The sequence below is a fragment of the Cricetulus griseus genome (genome assembly GCF_003668045.3).
Source record: "Cricetulus griseus strain 17A/GY chromosome 1 unlocalized genomic scaffold, alternate assembly CriGri-PICRH-1.0 chr1_0, whole genome shotgun sequence".
Classification (NCBI taxonomy): Eukaryota; Metazoa; Chordata; class Mammalia; order Rodentia; family Cricetidae; genus Cricetulus; species Cricetulus griseus.
This window is the reverse complement of record NW_023276806.1, coordinates 135,214,468-135,235,945: the sequence shown is the minus strand read 5'-3', so window position 1 is coordinate 135,235,945 and position 21,478 is coordinate 135,214,468. Positions and strand designations below refer to the sequence as shown.

At 44.3% G+C, this 21,478-nt stretch overlaps 1 protein-coding gene across 1 annotated transcript in view; it reads left to right on the top strand.

Moving 5' to 3' along the window:
- The window catches only part of CUNH12orf56 (chromosome unknown C12orf56 homolog), a 46,990-nt gene that overhangs the window by 11,406 nt on the left and 14,106 nt on the right, over positions 1–21,478 (top strand). The window contains exons 2-6 of the mRNA XM_035451358.1: positions 251–407; positions 4,974–5,046; positions 15,550–15,796; positions 16,426–16,499; positions 18,593–18,737. Coding sequence (XP_035307249.1) covers positions 251–407; positions 4,974–5,046; positions 15,550–15,796; positions 16,426–16,499; positions 18,593–18,737 — 696 coding nt within the window. The remainder of the gene's footprint in view (positions 1–250; positions 408–4,973; positions 5,047–15,549; positions 15,797–16,425; positions 16,500–18,592; positions 18,738–21,478) is intronic.

Sequence of the window (21,478 nt, the reverse complement as noted above, 5' to 3'; positions counted from 1 at the left end):
AAGAACACCATTGCTATTTATTGAATAATCCAATAGTGTAGATGGTTTCTTGGCCTCTGTTGCCTGTTGCATTTTTTTTTTTTTTGTAGGAACTAGAACAAATGGAGGAAGAATTGAGATCAAGAAGAGAAGACATGTCCCAGTGGAGAATTGTGAAAACAACTCACATTAAACATGCCCTTAGTTTGCGGGATTTATTTTCCTCAAGTGAGTAGCTTTGTGTTCAGTGAGATCAATTTTTTTTTTCCAGATTGCCGATTACCCAGAATTTTTGAATTTGCCAGATAGAGAAATCAACCAGCACATTCGTATTGTTTATTCAACGGTTTTGAAAAAAGAGTGTGAAAAATCCAAAGGTGTTGGAAAATTCCTATTTTCATTTCACCACAGCAATGCTAACAAAAAAGGTATGTAGTACATGACATAAGAAAAAAAAATCAGCTGTCCTTTTTTTTTTTTTCTTTTTTAAGACAAGGCTTCTCTGTCATTTGACACCCATAGATTAAAAATATTTTTTTTTTTCTGGTGAAGTATATCTGGTAAAGAGAAGGCTTATGAACCTGGGTCAAGAGTATCCATTGGCCATCCTTAGAGCCTTAGGCCTCCCACCAGGAAGGGATGGTCATTTAAAAGCATTTGTTCTGGGCTGGAGGGATGGCTCAGAGGTTAAGAGCACTGATTGCTCTTCCAGAGGTCCTGAGTTCAATTCCAGCAACCACATGGTGGCTCACAACCATCTATAATGAGATCTGGTGCCCTCTTCTGGTCTGCAAGCATACATGCAGACAAAACACTGTATACATAATAAATAAATCTTAAAAAAAAGAGCATTTGTTCATCAAAAGTAGTTTTTAGAACTGGGTGTGGTGGCACACAACTGTAATCTCAGCACTTGGAAGGCTGAGGCAGGAGAATTGCAAGCTCAAGACAAGCTCCCATCTAAAAAAAGTAGTAGAAAAACAAGAGAAAAATTGCTGTTAATGCGTCCCTGGCTGTAGTTAAAGAGGTAAGACAAGTTCTATTAGATCCTTTGAAACTTAGTATCCTAGAGACTTAGTATCTAGGATAGGGATTAACTCTGGCTGTGGCATGGGCAATGGGGATTTATAACCAAGAAGCAGGATGGGGTCATTGGATAGAAAACTTAGCAGGAGTAGCCTCAAAGCCATGGGCATTCAACTAATTTGACCAAGCAGGATGCTTACTGAAGGCAGGCTGGGGTGGTCAGACATTACGTGGGTAATACGGAAGATGGAGACCCAAATTAGACACATAGAGTGACCATATATAGATGATGGAGAGCTCTGGGATTCTTAGTTTTGAGATAGTGTTTGCTGTAGAGCTCAGGTGTGTGGTTGAGAAGACTTGCTGTTCTTACTGAAGACCTGGGTTCAGTTCCCAGCACCCACAGTTGGCTCACAGCCATCTATAACTCTGGTTCCTTGGGCACCAGACACAGAGGTATGGTGGGCATACATCCATGCAGTCAAAACACTTACATACATTAAATAAATAAATAAATAAATAAATAAATAAATAAATAAATGATTACATTCTTAGTGTAGAAGAAGTGAGGAATGAAGGGCTTGAGGTAGCCTGTGGACAAGCCCTTCTTTGGGTATCAAAGTAGAGCAACCTGTTCACTGTCTACCAGACTCCCCTCCAAGTCCGAATGAGGGCCTTCCAGAGTGTCAGACAGCTACCCAGTGGAAGGAAGTCGTATGATGTTTTTCCCCCTTCATGGACAAGCGCTTCTGCACACAGGTAGCTACAGCATGGAAACTATTTGTCCTAGGCATAATTAACAGGGTTATGAAATCCCTGGTTGCTCACCAGGTCTCTTGTCACACTAATTAGGGTATCGAACTGGTGTTGCTTGCCTTAAATGCATATTCAACCTGCACACAAGCACAGTTTTCTTGGCTCTTTTTCAACATGGATAGGAGCGTGAAAACATATTAAAAGAACGTAATGAAGTGGGCTGAAGTTTAATGAAATTGCAATGCCTAGAAACTTTGCAAATGATTATTAAGCAGTGAAGACGTTATGTTGTGTCCATGTGCATAGCTAGTCAGAGTTCTTTAGTTTCACTTGTTCTTCTGTCACTTGTTCTTTAGTTTCACCCCCAAAGATATTATCTGATACCTTTTTCAGCAAACTGGCCTTGAGATCACAGAAATCTTCCTGCCTCTGCCTCATGAGTGCTGGGATTAAAGGTGTGCACTACCATTCCTGGCCCCATCTGACATTTTTGTGCAGATGTTCTTTGAAACACAATGCTACCACCACCACAAGAAGAAATGATACATATTGTAAGATAAAAATCCCTCATCCTTTCCATCTCATAATATTGATGTGCTCTGTATTTTCTGTTGTCCTGTATGCTGTTTGGTTAGGGTATTCCTATATGTGTAGGGACCCTGTGGTTCACCTCCTGTAAGACTCTGTTGTTCACCTTCTGTAGGACCCCATCATTTACCTTCTGTAGGACCCCATGGTTCACCTCCTATATGATCCTGTGGTTCACCTTCTGTAGGATCCTGTGGCTCACCTCCTGTAGGACCCCCTGGTTCATCTCTTCGATGATCTGTTATGTGGTCCTACAGGAAGGACCAATAGGCTCATGCCTGTCTGACCAGCTGTGTGAAAATAGCCATCACAAAAGTCTTTAATATTAAGGCTGATGTCATGACCAAGAGAAGCCAGCAAGCATTAACTGCTAAGGAGTTAAGTAAAAGATAATTATTAGGACTGACTTGTAACCTCTTGGGTGAAAGCCCAGGGAATATTTTTATCATGTAGCAAAGTTGTCCACTCTCCAGTCACCTTCATTATCTGAACAAATTAAACTCAAAGCACAGATCATCCATAGTAAAAAAAATACCTGGTTTATATCACCAGTTATTAGGCCAAGCTTTTTCTGGAGGTACAGAGAAAAAGCAGTTTTTCCTGATGAGCATATGTGTGTCCTTGTGTGGGCCTCTGTCAGAATTTTAGATTTTCTGTGTTTAGATGCAGAGTGGTTATTCAGGGTGACTTGTCAGGTTTCCTTTACTGAACCAGCATCTGAGATAAAGGCACCAAAGGAAAGGCTTAGTTTGGTGCACACTTAGGGTCCACCGCCAGTTGATCCTGGTGTCTTGGGACTTGGCATGACAGCATGGGGTGGAAGGAAGCATGACAGAGCAAGATGTTCACCTCAGGCCAGTCCAGAAGGATAGAACAAGGCAGGAAGGGGTTCAGGTCCCAGTATCCCCTTCATTGGCATGCTTTCATTTATTTCTTCCCGATATCCACCTTGTGAAAATTCTGCCACTTTCCAGGAGTGATTCAGGCTTGGGAGTTTTACTACCTTCCAGGAGTGATTCAGGCTTGGGAGTTTTACTACCTTCCAGGAGTGATTCAGGTTTGGGGGTTCTACCACCTTCCAGTAGTGATGATGGCTTGGGAGTAAACCCTTGGTAAACAATGCATCCCAAACTATAGCAAACTCTACAGGAACAAAACCTCTGGCAACTGAGTGACCATGGTAAACTCTTCTGAAATTCTGGAATAGATTGGATCAAGAATCACTTAGTTTCAGGTACATTCTAGAACAGCCATCAGCTGCAAAACTCTCCGCCATCATGGACATACTTTACATCGAGTTGAAGTATGTCTAACAATGCCACATTTGGCCATCAAACATGAATGCTGTTGAGTAACTGAATTTCGATTTGGGTTTAAACAGCTCCATGTGACTAGTGGTCATTGTCATAGCTCTAGAACCACAGAGGACATCTTAGAACTTGAAGAAAACCAGAGTAAACCCCATAGTAGACAGAAATATGATTTAAGAAAATCGAACTGAACAAGGTGTGGTGGTACTTGCTTACGATCCCAGCAGGTACCCGGGAGGTGAAAGCAGGAGGATCAGGGAATTAAAGGTCACCCTTATCTGCATAGTGAGTTTAAGGCAGGCCTCAGCTACAGGAAACTCTGTCTCAAAAAACAAAAGCTTGGGCTGGAGAGGTGGCTCAGCAGTTAAGAGCACTGACTGTTTCCCCAGAGGATCCAAGTTTTAATCCCCAGAATTTACATGGCAGTTTACAACTGTCCGTAACTCCAGTTCCAAGGGATCTGACAGCTTAATCCCAATGCACATAAAATAAAAGCTAAATAAATTATTTTAAACAACCCCAAAAGCCAACAACAAAAACAAAACAAAAGCAACTTTTTTTTTTTTTGGTTTTTCGAGACAGGTTTTCTCTGTGGCTTTGGAGGCTGGACTGGAACTAGCTCTTGGAGACCAGGCTGGTCTTGAACTCACAGAAATCTGCCTGCCTCTACCTCCTGAGTGCTGGGATTAAAGGCGTGCGCTACCAACGCCTGGCTGCAACTTATTTTTTGAGATGAGACCTCTCACTGAACCCGGAGTTTACCAATGCAGCTAGTTCCAGGGATCCTGCCCATAATCCCCATCCCAGACCTCGGGTCACGAACACATGCCACTACCCCCAGCTTTTACGTGGTGCTGGGGCTCCCATCTCAGGTTTTTGTGTGGCAGGCACTTTTCTGACTGAACCATCTCCCAGCCCCCTGAAAAATGTTTTCACCTGGGTAGTACCATGAACATTCCACCCAAAATCCATGGGGCTAGCTGATTGAAGACTTAGTGTCAAGCCATTTGCCCTCTGAAGAATGGAATCGTTAGGATTTTGTCACTCTTGCCTTTACCCACAGACTCAGGTACTAGACACTCAGGTGTCTAGAGGATCAGACATTCCATCAACCACAAAGCCGACCAAGTTCTTTCTACTTCACTTCTGGGCCCAGAGTGCAGTCTCCTTGTCCCCATTACAAATGAAGACCTAAAGTCAACAGAAAGAGGCAGTGACATTGGCACTAGAGTTGTGTCACTACCCTTTAATGACATTAGGTCCTCATGAACTCAAATTATTTAATTAATGACCACATTACATTTTGTTTTTTAGTCAAGCAAGATAGTAATGGACCTAGCTTTTGGAGAAGAAAAGATTCTAGGAGCCCAGACAAATCCTCTCTCAGGTAAGATTATTTTGACTTGCTGATCAAAACTTAGATTGCAGTTTGAATTGCTTTAAAGATACATTTATTTATATTGTATATGTGGAGTGTGTCCACATAAGTGTGTGCACCACAGTGTGCACATGGAGGCCGGAGGGTACTTTGTGAGAGTAGGTTCCCTCTTACATTGTGGGTCCTGGGAATTAAATTTAGGTCATCTGCCTGCCTTGGTGGTTGGTACCTTCACCTGCTGAACCATCTCACTGGCCCTCAATTTTATATATTTTTATATATTTTTTATATTTTTTTATTTTATATATTTTTCTATTGCTTGCTTTAGATTTGTTCTGTGTATCTCGTGTATGCAGCAATGAAAAGAAGTATTTTGAAAAAACTTTCCCAAATTAAAATCCAGTTAGTTAAAAATAACACAATATATTTTTTTCATTTTCACAGAATATATAGATGCTACAATGTTACTTTAGTAGATTAAAGTTGAATTAAAAATAACTACTGACCTTGAACTCTGTGTAGAGCAACATTTCTCTTGGTTTTGCTTTTTCTTTTTGAGACAGGATCTCATACAGCCAGTGCTGGCCTCTAACTCATTATGGAACTAGGGACCTTGAGCTCCTGATTCCCTGTCTTCACCTCAGTAGTGTGTCGATTACAGGCTATAACAGCTTTTTAAAAAATGCCATGGTGCTGGGGACCAAACCCTGGACATTGTGCATTTGAGGCAAGCACTCTTCCAAGTGGGCTAAATCCCTAGCTCTGAGCCCTGTAATGTACACAAAGGTGAGTGAGGCATAGTTCTTGTCCTTGAGAAGTCTAGCCAGGTTTTATAGCGTCTGTCTGGAAGTTACGAAATGGTAAATATGCTAGGTACTCTAGGTGAATTGAAGCATTTGTCTAAGAGATTTAAAGAGGGGAAAATTAAATTCAATTGTGGGGATAGGTCAGGTTTCCAGGTGACAGTTGGTAATGGGATAGTTCACAGAGAGATGGGCTATCCAGGAGAGTGGCTGTGAAGACTCGGGCAGATAATAGATGGAACATGAATTATGCTATGGTGACTCATCTTGATTTTCAACTTGACACATATCAGGGAAGAGACCTCAACTCAAGAACTTCCTCCATCAGATGGGCCTGTGAGCATGTCTGTAGGGGCAATTTCTTTGTTGGTAGTTGACGTAGGAGGGCACATTCCACTGAGGGTGGTACCATCCCTTGTCAGGTAGGCAAGCCTGGGCTGTGTAGGAAAGCTAGCTGAAGAAGCCAGATGAAATTATTCAGTAAGCAACATTCCTCCATGGTTTCTGTTTCAGGTTCCTGCCCACACTTCCCAGTGATAAACCAAATAAGTCCTTTCCTCCCCTTAGTCACTTTTAGACATAGTATTTATCACAGCAATAGAAAAGAAAACTAATACGGGAATAAGCAGTGCTGTGTGGATTCAAAATAGAACACAAAGGTAAAATTGGGCTCATACTTTTAAAAGGCCTTTAAAATTTTTTTGTTTCATTAATTAATTATTTGTGTGTGTGTGTGTGTGTGTGTTTTCAAGGAGGCTGGAAGAGGACATCAGATATTGACTTCCCTGAAAGTGAAGGAAACGTCAATATAAAATTTAAAAAGATACTCTGTTTTCATAACTTCAAGTGAAATACTATCATACAATGGAGTGTCTGGACCAGAAGGAAAGGGGATTGCTGGATTCTAAGAGCTTCCCCTTAGAATAGATGGGCATGAGATGGGCAGAGATAGATGGGCATGAGGAGAATTCCTGTGGTGGGAGGAGTTGTTTACATTGGCACATTACCACAAAATACCGGACAAAGTGACCTCCTGCCTGGGGACTGTTGGAAGCCCATGGTCTGCAGGACAGGTGCTGGATGCAGCACGGGGTGGGTCCTCCATGCTCTTTCTCATTTCATTTTCTGTCTGGGTTGAACCACAGGATCTCCTAGTGTTCTTCTGTTTCAGGTGGGGTTACTTTTGCAGTAATGAAACACCATGACCAAAAAGGCAACTTAGTGCCTTAGTCATTGTTCTATTGCTGTGAAGAGACATCATGACCACAACTCTTAACAAGGGAAGCATTTACCCGGGGCTGGCTTACAGTTTAAGAGGTTTAGTCCAGCTAGGTGGTAGTGGTGCACACCTTTAATCTCAGCACTTTGGAGGCAGAGGCAGGTGGATCTCTATGAGTTCCAGAACACTCTGGTCTATACAGAGTGAGTTCCAGGATAGCATGGTCTACAAAGTGAGCTTCGGATCAGTCAGGACTACATGGTGAGACCCTGTCTCAAAACATACAAACAAAAAAAGAGGTGGCCGGGGAGATGGCTCAGTGGATAAGAGCACTGACTGTTCTTCCAGAGGACCGATGTTAAATTCCCAGCACCCACATGATAGCTTACAACTTTCTCTAACTCCAGCTCTAGGGGATCCAACACCCTCACACAGACAAAAACAACAATGTGCATGAAATAAAACTAAATTAAAAAAAAAAGAGGTACTTTGGGGATAGGGTATAGGACAGTGGTAAAGCACTTGTCTAGCCGTGAGTTTAATACCCAGAACTGGAAAAAAAAATCAAAAAACCAAAAAAAAAAAAAAACCCCAAACAGTCAAAAAACCAAACCTTCCAACCATCCATTTTGAACAAAATGTTGTCTACAGTAACTGTAATCTTCATAAAGGTGTTTGTATTGCAGTGTAAGACACAAAGAATCTTCGTGTTCCTGTCAGTATGCTCCAGACTTCTGAGGTTCCAAGTTCCAATTCTATTTGAAGCTAAAACGTCAGGAAGATCAAATGGCTAAGGCAGAATGGGTGTTCTATTTAGTGCTGCACGCCCAGCTCACAACTGTCATCAAGGCCTCTTTAGAATGATGGTGTTGGGGCAGGTGTTGTGCAACTGAATGCCATTCTCCAGATTCCCCATGGGGTGCTAGTGGCAGCTTGTGGTGTACCATTCAAGGTCATATAGGATGGCCCACCCATTGTGCATGGCCAATTTCTCTGACTTTGTCCACTCAGTGCCAGCAGTTCTCCCTGGTCATGGCAAGAACTAAAATTGCCACCAGGTATTTTCTGTGAACTACTCCCAGGTGTGGAACACACTCATCAAGGGGTTGTTTCTGTTTCCCCACACTGCACTGTGTTGCAGGATATTTGTTTACATTGTGTGAAGATGTGTTGTTTTGATTGGTTTAATAAAAAGCTGAACGGCCAGTAGAGAGGCAGGAGAGAGTAGGCGGGACTTCCGGGGAGCAAGAGGAACTTAGTGGATCTTTGGGGCAACAATAAGAAGAGGGAACTTGTTTACTTAGGCTGTATGCTTATTTGTCATGGCTCAGCAAGGGAGGACCACTGGAGATCCTAGGTACCTTGATACCTGCCCCCTTGGCATCAGCTTTGGAGCGCTGCCTGTCCAGGTTGAGTCAGGGCTCCAGTTTGATGTTAATGAGGACCACCCTGAAGTACAGAAGGACTCTAGTCACCAATGCTATTTTGTCCATTACATAAAAGCCGCAGGGCATACATTATCCTGACAACGGTGCCAAGCATCCAGAACAAGGCTTGTCAGCCCACTCGAAGAGCTGGTTTCCCCCAGGCACTCCTGTTGAGCGCTGCTGCTGAGGTTGAGTTGGTTACAGGGACTTAAATTTGTTCATTAGTAAGTCATAGTCTGGGACATTCACATAACTTCCCAAGGTGGGATTGCTGCTTGCCTAGTGCGTGCTTGGCTAGGTCGTGTGAGGAGATAGCCTGGGTCAGCTGGAGTGTGAAGTAAAACTGACCTGTGGTAAGAGCAAAGCCCTATAACTTCCCAAGCCTGGCTGTGTACCTTCATCTCTGTTGCAGGCTACCGAATCCTCAACTCTTCATCTCTGTCCCAGGCTACTGAATCCTCATCTTTGGCTGTGGGGCTCAACCATTTGACTTTGTTGGTTCCTGGGAGGACTCTGTTAGTGAGTCCCCAAGGCTGGGTAGTTACTGTCCTGCATAGTCTACAGTGTGTTAGTCTTCTTGACTGTGCTCCCTCTGCATGCCATTTCTCCCTCTCCTTCCGTTTTTCCTCTCCCCACCCTGCTGAGGATTGAACTCATCACCTTGATGAGTGCCTGGTAGATGAATATGCAACCACTGAGCCACATACCTTCTCTTTCCTCACTATAGATATCCTGGAACAAGCCTGGGTATCTCCCATCAGCATTGTTGAACCTGTAACCATCCCAATTCCATTCTCAGTAACACCCCCTTTGCCTGACCGGCTTCTACCAGATTCCCAAGTCATCTTTTCATAACATCCGTTTCTTCCTTTCTTTTCTTTTCCTTCCTTCCTTCCTTCCTTCCTTCCTTCCTTCCTTCCTTTCTTTTCCTTCCTGTCTTTCCCTTCCTTCCTTCCTTCCTTCCTTCCTTCCTTCTTTCCTTCCTTCCATCCTTCCGTTCCTTTCTTTCTTTCCCTCCCTCCCTCCCTCCCTCCCTCCTCCCTCCCTCCCTCCCTTCCTTCCTTTTTTTTTCTTTCTTCTTTTTCTTTTCCTTATTTTGGTTTTTCGAGACAGGGTTTCCCTGTGGCTTTGGAGCCTGTCCTGGAACTAGCTCTGTAAACCAGGCTGGCCTGGAACTCACAGAGATCCTCCTGCCTCTGCCTCCCGAGTGCTGGTATTAAAGGTGTATGCCACCACTGCCCAGCTACAACATGCGTTTCTTGATTAAAATTGTTTGGTGGCATCCAGTGTATAGATGCCCCTGAACCCTCACCTGTGCTTAGAGCCCCAGCTTTGTCCCTTGTCACTTCTCTAACTAGTCACAGAGGCAAGACACACCCCCTGTTCCATTTGTTCCCCTCTAACAAGGTTTGTGACTATCCCACTGGGATAGATGACTGAAAAATACCCAGCCTAGTCTGGGACCAGCAGCTCTGAAAACATGGCAGCTTGTGTGTCCCATCTGTGGAATCCGAGAGTCTCTAAATAAAGGGCATGGGGACAGAGGTGTCTATTTTCTGAGCGTGTTCTGGCAGTGTCATCTCCATAATTAAACATCAAGATCAGGAGCCTAAACAAAAGGCAGGGTGGGTGGAAAACACTAATTAGAGGGCCAGAGGATGCACACAGGTGCAGAGCTTCTCGGCACCTCTTAGATGTAGGCTGGAGCCTAATTATGAGAAGCTGCCGGTCAGAAGAATGCTGTTATCTTGGGACATCAGACTTACATAAGTGCAGTCACTTTCAGGATAGTGATAAACAACAGGCTTTCAGGTGCCCCAGGGATGGAAAGCCGACGAGTGATCTCTGGCGGTTTAGGCTTCTCCTTGGGACAACTTCATTAGTGGATAGTTCCATGTATTCATAGATCTTACAAAAGAAAACCCAGGGAGGTTTTTTATTTTTTAAAAAATTCACTTGAGTCTGAGTGAGCATAGGTGTTTTGTTTTTTTTTCTCCCCAAGAGATTATTTTTTTATTAGTTCAAATTAGAAACAAGGCTGCTTCACATGGCAATTCCTTCTCCCTCTCCCTCCCCTCCCCTCAGCCCCCCACTTATCCCCTTCTGCTCCCCAGGGAGGGTAAGGCCCTCCATAGGGGTTCCCCAAAGTCAGTCTTATCATCCTGGGCAGGGCCTAGGCCCTACCCCATGTGTCCAGGCTGATAGAGCATCCCTCCTTGTGGGATGGGCTCCCAAAGTCCCTTCAGGGATAAATACAGATCCACTACCAGGGGCCCCATAGAGTGCTGGGGCCTTCTCATTGATACCCACCATTGAGGGGTCTGGATCAGTCCCGTGCTGGCCTCCCAGACATCAGTCTGGGGTCCATGCACTCCCGTTTCTGTGGGTTTCACCAGCCTGGTCCTGACCTCTTTGTTCTTAACTCCTACCTCTCTGCAACTGGGTTCCAGAGTTCAGTTCAGTGTTTCGCTGTGGGTGTCTGCCTCTGCTTCCATTAGCCACTAGATGAGGGCTCTCAGCAGAGGTCAGGGCAAAGGCTTCTTTTGTGTGTGTGTGGGTGCCCTTGCATGTGTGGAGGCCAGAGGAGGCTGTCAGATGCCATCCTTTGAAACAGGGACTCTCACTTCACCTGGAGCTAAGCTGATGGCCAGTAGGCCTTAGGGATTCACCTTTCTCTGTCCCCCAGCTCCTGAGGTTCTGGGGATCCTCCTGTCTCTGTCCCCAGCTCCAGAGGTTGTGGGGATTTAACTCAGGTTTCTATGCTGGGGCAGCAAGCATCCTTATCTTCTGAACCATCTTGTCTGTCTGTCTCTTTTGTTGTTTTTTTGGAAAAGTATCTTCTGGCCTAGTTAAGAGTTCTGTAACCCTGGGAGTCAGGGGGATGAAGACCAAGCCCTTCTGTGGTTTGTTTATGGAATCTTGAATTGTTTAGGACAGCAGCTCAGCACCACCTCCCTGGTGGCCATTTTTAGAGATGTCACTTGAACATGTCTGTGCGGCATCTGTAAGCTGAAGGCATGTGGACTACATCATGTGATGCACACATTTAAAGACAGACTTTCTAAATGTGGAAAGTATGATGTGTGACACATGATCTCACGTGATGTAGCAGCAGCAATATAGACTGTAGGTTTCTGTAGGTTTCTTACACAGAGGGCTTTGGATATGTACTTCAGGCTTAAGTGACTGTGTGTCTCACATAAACCGGGCACCTTCTATGTATAGAAGCCATTGCAGCTCCAACTTCAAGAAGAGCTTGAACATCCAGGGCATGAACCCCGAGTGCAAACATGTTCTGTCTTCTTTCTACTATGTCTGTACTTGCCTCTTTCTCAAGACTCCATTGCAAGCATTCTCCTTTAACTGAACAAGTATTACAAAGCAAGAAATAAGGAAATAGGGTGGAACTCATAGAAATAAATGACGATAGAGGGGCTGGAGAAATGGCTCAGTGGGTAGGAAGACTTGCTGCTCTTGCAGAAAACTGGAGTTTGCTTCCCAGCATTGGTTGTTGGGTGGCTCACAACTGCCTATAACTCCAGCTCCTGTGGTTCTAGTACCACCTTAGGGCCCCTGTGAGTACCCACACACATGTGCACATCTACATGGGTAAGTTAAAATAGAGTCAATCTTTTAAAATAGGAATAGTGACAGTAAAAAACATTAACCCTTTCATACCCTTTTTCCTCTTGACAACCATAAGGTCCTTTTCTTTATTCTGAGTATTCTCAGCAATGGCCAGCATCTTGGAGAAGGATGGGGGCTCCCCTGATTTCATATATTCTGAATTTCTGTAGTATTGTGCCAGTACATAAATTCAGGAGACAAAGACTCAGTGATCGTTGGAATCTGGTCACTATGTGAATGCCAGGTACTCAGCAGTGTTTGCTCACCTCAGTGCGAGTTCCCAACAGCTGCTTAACTCTCACTTTGAAACTCAATGCCTTGTACACAGCCTTGAGTATTTACAGTGCTGCAGCATTACCTAAGAGGAACTTTTTTTCATAACTGCCATATAGATGTTGTTATGAGTTAAAATGGCTGCTGCCTAAATTTTAAACAAGTAACATTTTAAACAATTGTAGCCACAGACTTTTAAGGTGAGGAGAGGGAGTGGGTGGCTGGATCTTAGAACGGTGGACAGTACTATACAGGAATGGGTGCTGTTTGTTTAAAATTAACCTAAGACATGGGCTGGACGGGTGGTTTAGCAGTTGACAGCACTGGCTGTTCTTGCAGAGGACATAGGTTCAATTCCCAGCAACCACATGGTAGCTCCGAACTGTCTGGAACCCCAGTTCCAAAGGATCTGATGCCCTCTTCTGGACTGCACTAGGCATACATGTGGTACACAGATAAACACGCAGGCAAAACACCTATGTACATGTACAGTAAAATAAAATACTAAAAAAACCCTAAGAACTAATTTTTTAAAAGTGCCTTCCCATTTTTGTGGAGGTTCTAATCCTGTGAGAAAGAAAGGCACACCTTACTATAAGAAGGTAAACTACTACTAACTGAAGACATAAAGGGTGATGTTAATAGCTGGCACTTAAGGTTTTGGTGTTTCAAACTATGGATATTTTCATATGTTTTCCATACAGAGACCCTTGCGATTGGTGTCACTATTGTTCCTCTTTTAAAGTAAGGGGTTCGGGGACAACTAAAGTGCCCAATTCTAAAACTACCACATTAAAATTTGTATTTTTATTTGTGTGTATGTTGGTGTGTGTATACCCATGTATGTGCAGGTGCCTGTGGGCACCAGAAAGGGCAGTGGATCGTTGAGCTGGAATTACAGGTGGTTGTAAACCATCCGGTGTGAGTGCTAGGAACAGATCTCTGCTCTTCTTCAAGAGCAACAAGTAGCTCTTAACAATCACTGAGCCATCTCCCCAGCACCGCCCCCCATTTAAAGACCCAATTGACGTTTAGTTGTGATTTAGAAGCAATCACCACCTCATTCTATGAAGTAAGATTATTCTGATGAACAGACAGAAAACAAAGACTGTGTTGGTCTTCACAGCGCCTGTGGAGGGTGAAAGCAGAAGGCTATCCTCTCAACACTGAGAGACGTTGAATTTGGTTTCAGGGCAACCAAATAGTTCCACACAGCCCCTTCCAGTGCTTGGCAGAGATCATGTGACCATGTATGGGTGAGCCAGCACTTCACATGGCATAGTCCCACACAGCGCCCTCCAGTGCTTAGCAGAGATCATGTAATGCTGTGTGGGAGAGCCAACACCTCACATAGGTCACACACAGCGCTCTCCAGTGCTTAGCAGAGATCATGTCCTACACAGCAAAGTAAATAAATGAATGGCCCATCAAACTGTCTTTACTCCACAAGTATTTGTAAGGGCTCTCATGAACTGCATTCTTCAGAAGGACCCAAAACAAGCCTTGCATTTGGTGCATATAGTGTCAGCTGGGGTCATTATCCCCTTCTGACTAGATAGGATTACCTCAAATCCACCCCTGTGGCCCCCTACACCCATCCCATCTGCAGTGGAAGCTCAAAATGTCCCCAAGATGCCTGGGAATTCCCAGTGGGTCCACTGTCATAGTCACCTCTGATCTCTGATAAATTCATTCATTGCTTCATGTCCCTGTCCACCACCTTGAGCTGGATGCCCATCTTTTCATGCTGGGCAACCCCCATCCATACCTTCCTACCATGTGTGGGAGAGCCAGGACCCCTTTGGGTCTCACAGGATGACTTTCCATCCAGTGACTCTGTATCTCAGATTTTCTAGCTTATTTGCTCTGTGACAGAGTACAGAAAGTGGGGTGGGGTCAAGAGTGAAGAAGGTAAAGGTGGGGCACTGGTTCTGAGGAATGGGGCTGATACTATTCGACAATACTAAAATCAGAAGACTATGAGTTAAAGGAAGCTTTGAAAAAGAAAACCCTCTGTTTATATTTTCACTTGCATTTTTTTCCCCTTTACAGAATCCACTAATGAATGGTTACAAGGCAAGAATAATCAGGTTAAACTAAAATTAGGAAGTCCTTTCAGTGCAAGTATTGGGACTCCAAGAAGGCACAAGGAGTCCATCATAAAAAGTGCCATTGCAGGGCATGGTGGTGCAGAGGTGGATCCTAGTGAGTTCAAGGCCAGCCTGGTCTACATAGTAAGCTCCAGGCTAACCAGTGCTACATAGTGAGACGGTGTCTCAAAAACCAAAATAATGACAAAACTTGAAATCCAATGAAGTGCTTTTTTGTATGTGTGGTGGTTTGAAAGATAATGACCCCTAAAGACAGTGGCACTTTTAGGAGTTGTGGCCTTGTTAGAGTGGGTATGATCTTGTTGGAGGAAGTATGTCATGGTGGAGGCGGGCTTTGAGGTCTCCCATGCTCAAGATACTGTCCAGTGTCTCAGACCACTTCCTGTTGCCTGTGAATCAAGATGTAAGAACTCTCAGCTCCTTCTCCAGCACCATGTCTGCCTGCATGCTGCCTTTCTTCCCACCGTGATGATAATGAACTAGATCCCTGAACTGTAAGCAAGCCACCCCAATTAAATATTTTCCTTCTTAAGAGTTTCTGCAGCCATAGTGTCTCTTCACAGCAATAGAAACCCCAACTAAGACAGGATAACATTGGTAGGGTTTCATTTCTGAAAGCAAAAGAGCACACTAAAAGATAGCCACGCCCTATTTCCATTAGTCAGTAGCAATAGCAAGTGTATTAGTTACCTTTTCCATTGCTGTGTGTTTTGGTGGCTATTCACGTTGTGGTAGACCAGGGAACAGAAAAGCAGGCCAGAATCAAGGCCAGGTGTGGCTTTCAAAGGCCTACCTCTGTGACCTACTTTTACCATGTAGGCCCATGGCAAAAAGGCTCTCTAGCCTTCAAAATGGTGCCATAGCTGGGGAGTAATGGCACTTCAGATTCAAACCACAAGTGGTCTGGTCAATCCCCTCTCATGATTAGCACTGCGTTTACATGAAGTTAGCGGCTTTCAGAGTTGTGGATTGCTGAAACCGGCGGCTGGATTCTCTTGACTCCCCACTGTTGAATTATAGGCATCATATTTAATACTCATTTCTACCCACAGGTCCCACCAGGAGAACGGCATGCCATTCAAGGACTCAACGCCCTGTCCTTCAGACTTCCCAAGTGAAATTCCTGTCAGGGTTGATGGGAACAGGAATGAGATCCGCTCAGGAAATTCTCTCCTGGCTTCTCCTATACACAGCAGCTGCAGCCTGGAGAAGGAGGAGTCAGAACTTCATCTGTATGTTATTTCTGGAACCTCATCGATATTTCTGCACTTGAAGAGTTCATGGAACAACTACATTATAGTAAGTGCCCTCACATGCTAGACTCAGTGTGTTTGGTTTTTGGAGGGATGGTGGTGGGGGGTGGCAAACATGCTTTCCTGTTCTCTCTCTCCATTTTGGGGATTTAGCCTTGGAATTTACTGATTGTTGTGAAAGATAAGAATGCACCAGAGAAATAAGGGGAGATTTTATTCGGGTGTCTGCTGTAAGGAGAAATGCCTATTAGTGAATAATGGCTTGGGGTGTGGAGCTTTGGCTCAGCAGTTTAGAGCACTGGATGCTCTTGCAGACGGACTGGGTTTGATTCCCAGCACCCACATGGAAGCTCCTAACCATCTGTAGCTCCAGTTCCAGGGGATCTGATACCCTTCTCTGGCCTCCTTAGGAACCAGGCATTCATGTGGAGGGAGGGAGAAGGGTGAGTAGGGGGAGAGAGGGAGGGAAGGGGGAGGGAGGAAGAGAGAGAATAATAGTATCTTAGGAAGGAGGAAGAACCTGGGTTTTTGAGGAGGCAAGGAAGCAAGGACAGTCATGATGGAGTCTTCCCAGGGGGGTTTTGCTGTTATCTGGGGGACACAGAACTCACATAAAATTCAAATTATTTTTAGTAGACAAGAACTGTGACAGTCCCTACCGTTTTCCTCTTTCAGAGAGCGACTCTTTCACAAGAGTCTCCAAGTTCTAGTGAACACTGTCACATCATTGGGAATCCAAAGCCATACAGGTAAGGTGCGATTCGTGATAGACTCATTGGAGACTTTCTCTGCTCTTTGCTTCTCCTAGCTCTAAGTTGTGTGTGCCTAGGGGTGTGTGTGTGTGTGTGTGTGTGTGTGTGTGTGTGTGTGTGTGTGTGTGTGTGTGTGTTTAACTGCCATATTTATACTCTTACCTCAACATCTGTAGAAACAAGTATTTATTGAGACAAGTTGAGTGTCAGAGGACACAAGGACTAGGGTGCGTGAAACATAGTGAAGAGATGTGTAACAGGCATCATAGAAGGTGCCCCCTGCTCCTTCCCCAGAGAGATAAGACACACTGAACTTGAGAGGGACTTCGGGCACCAGTCCCCTTTTCCATAAAAACAGCCAACAAAGGGTAAGAATTATGCCTTTCCTGTAACCACTTCTGGGTTACCAAGTGGCCCTAGTTGGTGACGGCAAATTCTCTTTTACCACAGTCCAGCTAATGAATGCAGATTTAATTAGAAAATTACCAGTGTTTGCAACCATTGATGAAATAATAGATCTATACTGTAATCCTCAGTGGATCAAACCAGAGGAAGGTGTTGGGTCCTTTGGAACTGGAGGTACAGACAGTTGTGAACTACCATGTGGGTGATGTGTTAATCCCGAGTCTTCTGGAAGAGCAACTACTGAGCCATCTCTCCAGCCCTGTTAATACTTTATTTAAATGGTGGCTGAGGCTGATGCTATAGTAAATTGTACTCTAAGTTTGTGGAAATTTCAATTCTGTTGTTTCTGGAGTTCTCAAGAGAGTATAAAGATCTTTTAGTCTTTGAAATTGAAATGCAGGTAGCCAGCCTCTAACAGGCATGGCTTACTCTCCCCTACAATAAACTTTGCAGATGACATCATGTTCAAGTATCAGAAGGAGGGACAACCCTATCTTAGATCATGCTCAATGCCTTGACGCGTAGTCAAGGTGAGGTCAGGATGATGTGTGATGGGCTCTTAAGGGACGGCGAGCACCTGGGAGACCCCTTCTGTCTGGCCTCGCTGCTCTGCTGCCCTGGGCACTCTCTGGCTTGTATTTGGCTGGTATTTATCTAAATAAAGATATCTTAAACCTACAGGCTCACTCTTTAGTTTATTCCTAAACTGTTTAATCAAGTTGCAAAACTGAAACTTGAAGCAGGACTCCGGTCATAGCTGTCTTCTCTAAGGAGAACTCAGTGGTCTTCCAACATCTGTTTCCCCAAGAGTGGAGACCTGTGGGGTCAAAGGTTGGAGATGATTTCCCATGGTGCCCACACAGAGGGAAAGACCACTGAGCTCTGTGGTGGAAGAGCAGCTCTTACTGGAAAGTGCCCTAATCAGGAAGCTCCTGTTAGCTTGGGGCTCTGCCTTTTCTGCCAAGCATCAGCCTGTCTAAAACATGGACTGTCAATATGTATGTAACCTTCACGCCCCATTTATGCTGGCCACTTAGGCAAAGTGACACTGTCAAGTAATGACATGGAAATTTCTTTCTTTTTTCTTTCTTCTTTTCTTTTTTTTTTTTTTTTTTATTTTTCGAGACAGGGTTTCTCTGTATATATAGCTCTGTAGACCAGGTCAGCCTCAAACTCACTGAGATCTGCCTGCCTCTGCCTCCAGAGTGCTGGAATTAAAGGCGTGGGCCACTACTGCTAATTTGGAAGCTTCTTTATAAATATATTTATTTCAGCAAAGGAATTGATGGAAGGACAACATTAAACAAATGGTATTACCCAGGGCTCCTGGACTGTGATAATGATATAAATTAGTCCATGGAAGAGTTTGCTGGAGACAGAAAGAGCGTGCCAGCCGGTCAAGAGCAGGGGTGAAAAGTGAGTTAGAGAGTGATAGACAGCATTTTGTGCAGGTGAGGTTTCGATGCTGCTTAGTACTAAGGCTAGGAGTTAAAAGTTCAGTGAGGATTCCAATGGCACAAACTTGTATAGACTTGTCAGCAATTGTGATATTTGTGAACAACCATTCCTTACATTTTACCTGAATCTCTCTCTCTCTCTCTCTCTCTCTCTCTCTCTCTCTCTCTCTCTGTGTGTGTGTGTGTGTGTGTGTGTGTGTATGTGTGTGTGTGTGTGTGTTTCTGTAGATCCGAGGAGAAAATTAAACACTTCAGTCAACTGAAATCTGAGCTTTTCCTTCAAGACAACACTTTGAGGGAGATTCTGTGTGTAGTCACGGAACTTAGAGTAGCAGCCCAGAAAAATTTCATCCTGAAAAGACTTTTCTGGAAAGTAAGTGTCCTGTCTTACTCTTCATCCTTAAAACTTGTTTTATCTGCTTATCACATTTAAGCATAAGTTAAAGTAGAAGTCATATTCTGATGCTGTGTTTTAAAAATGGTGATTACATTTAACATAGTCGTGTTTTAATATTGAAGATTTTGTGAGGTAACTAATAATATGTATGCGTATGGGGGGAGATGGAACGAAATGGGAGCCACTGTACAAAATATAACTGAAGCAGGTTGAGTTGATGGTGTAGAGGGAAAGCCTTCTGCAGGTGAGATGGAGAAAAGGGGACTTTAACAAGTTTTTCTACACATTTTCCTTTAGTAAGAATAAATATTGAGAAATGCTTTTTAAGTACAAGATTGGTATTTTTCCTTTCTTTCTTCCTTTTTTTTTTTTTTCCTTTTTGGGTTTTTTCAGACGGTTTCTCTGTGGCTTTGGAGGCTGTCCTGGAACTAGCTCTTGTAGACCAGGATGGTCTCAAACTCACAGAGATCCACCTGCTTCTGCCTTCTGAGTGCTGGGATTAAAGGCGTGCACCATCACTGCCTGGCCAAGATGGGTATTTTTTCAAAAATGTGATCCCCAGGGAATCCCAACAGCTTGATTCTCACATGGCGCGTTGAAAGTGCTTTGTTTTCAGTTTTGGCTGGGAGGTGTTAAGAAGCCACAGTGAGAAATGGTGAGCAAGTGTGCAGTTACTGCAGTGTCCCTGGCTACACACGTCACCCTGCCTTCTTAGTGAGTAGCTGTGAAGTGCAGGAACACTCCTTCATTCAGATAGTTGCAAAGTGCTGTTTGAAAGGTTCAGATACCTAGGCAGCTTAAAGGGTCCTGTGTTGCATGGCCACATCATGGCTACGTCACTCATATGGCTGTGTAGGTACTCAGTCCTCATGAGTGAGCTCCCCCTTAAAAACCCAAAACATTATTCTCCTCCCTCTCTGTCTGTTTCCAGTGGTCAGCCTCTCCCTCCTCTGCTCTGCTATTCCATTTCTGCCCTATAATAAGCCAGTTAATGTGCTCTCCATAATTCGTCTCTCATCTCTTGCACCTCTTTCTAATTTAAGCAGAAATCTAACATTTTGGCACCCCACATTGGGTGCCAAAATGTTAGATTTCTGCTTAAATTAGAAGAGAGAGAGATGAGACTGAAACTATAGAGAACACATTAACCAGTTTATTACAGAGAAAAGAGACAGAGAGTAAGTGAGAGCATAAGTGAAGAGAAGGGAGGAAGAGAGAAGAAGCAGAGAGAGAGAGAGAGAGAGAGAGAGAGAGGCAGGGAGGAAGTTGGAACTTTTAAAGGGAAGACCGAGCATGTGCACCAAGGTTCCACGCATGCTCAGAGTCCTCACATAGGCCATAATGCATGATGAGTGACGTGATGGCGTAGCAGTCCCTGTGTGTGCCCCACCCATCATCAGGGGGCGGGGTCAGCCTGATTGTAAGTCCTAACACTGTGTATGCAGGAGAGTAACCATGTTGGTTTTCCAGATGACAGTGGCCTGCTGTCTTAGTGTGGGTGGCTCTGAGGAAGTCCCTGGGATGTGGGTTAGCTGGGATGGCCTCAAGCAAATCAAGATGGTCAACTACCCTAATTATATGAAAGAGTGGCAATAGAGAATAACAGGTCAGTTAATGACAACAGGGTAAGGGTGTTGCACCACATGGTCTATAATGGTCAGAAGTGGTAGATTAGTAGGAACATACCATGCACACTTTAACTCTAGGATTTCCTTCATGGGGTTGTGGGAAAATACAGAGGTAGGTACCAGGCACTAGAATAACCAAGGAAGTTGATTATGAAAATGAAATTCATACAGAAAGGCTAAAGAAATTAGATTATCTCCCACCCAACAAAACTGCAGACCACCTTTGCCTGTGCATTATCAATTTAATCTACCCTAATTTTGTAGATTTGTTTGCTCATAGACCTTCTGTAGACTGCCTTACTAAACTGCACACAAACACGTGGCTTTGGTATCTAAAAAGCTTTGTTTCAGCTGCTCAGGGTAATCAACAGCCACGATCTGACTAGGGAAGGCACTCAGAGAACTAATCCAGCTCTCAGTTTTCCTAAAGAGGGGTAAGAGCCCCCTCTATAGAGAAGTGAGAAAATTCAGATGGAAGCTGTTTCAGTACCCGAGTGAAATCACCCTTGAATACCAAGTAATCCCTTAGCACCAAGAAGTTCTGCTTCATTGGGGGCACAGAGGCAGGTTCTCCTGGGAGTGACACAGATGATTGTCAGATGTAGAACCAAGGACTAGAGGAGGACTGGAAGGGCAAAGCTCAGAGACACGTGCTTGGACAACTTGAACACAGGATTTGAAGTGGATTTTTAAGTACAGGACAAGTACTTCCTGGGGCTAGATAGGTGAATGGTGTGGCTGTTGGTAGTGTCACCTGGAGGCTATTTAAGTACCTCCAGTCTTAAAGCAGGCCTGAGCAGTAGTGGCATTGTTGTGGAGCAGAAAGATGGCAGGGAAAGAGTGAGAGAGGCTGAGTTTACCCAACCCACCTGTTGTTTTGGTTTTCATTTGTTTGGCTTGATTTTCCAAGACAGAATTTCTCTGTGTAGCTTTGGAGGCTGTCCTGGAACTTACTTTGTAGGCTAGGCTGGCCTTGACCTCCCAGAATCCGCCTACCTCTGCCTCCCAAGCACTAGGACTAAAAGCGTACGCCACCACTGCCCTGAGCTGGGTGTGGTGACTCAAACACCAGGTAGTACTCTCTGGAGG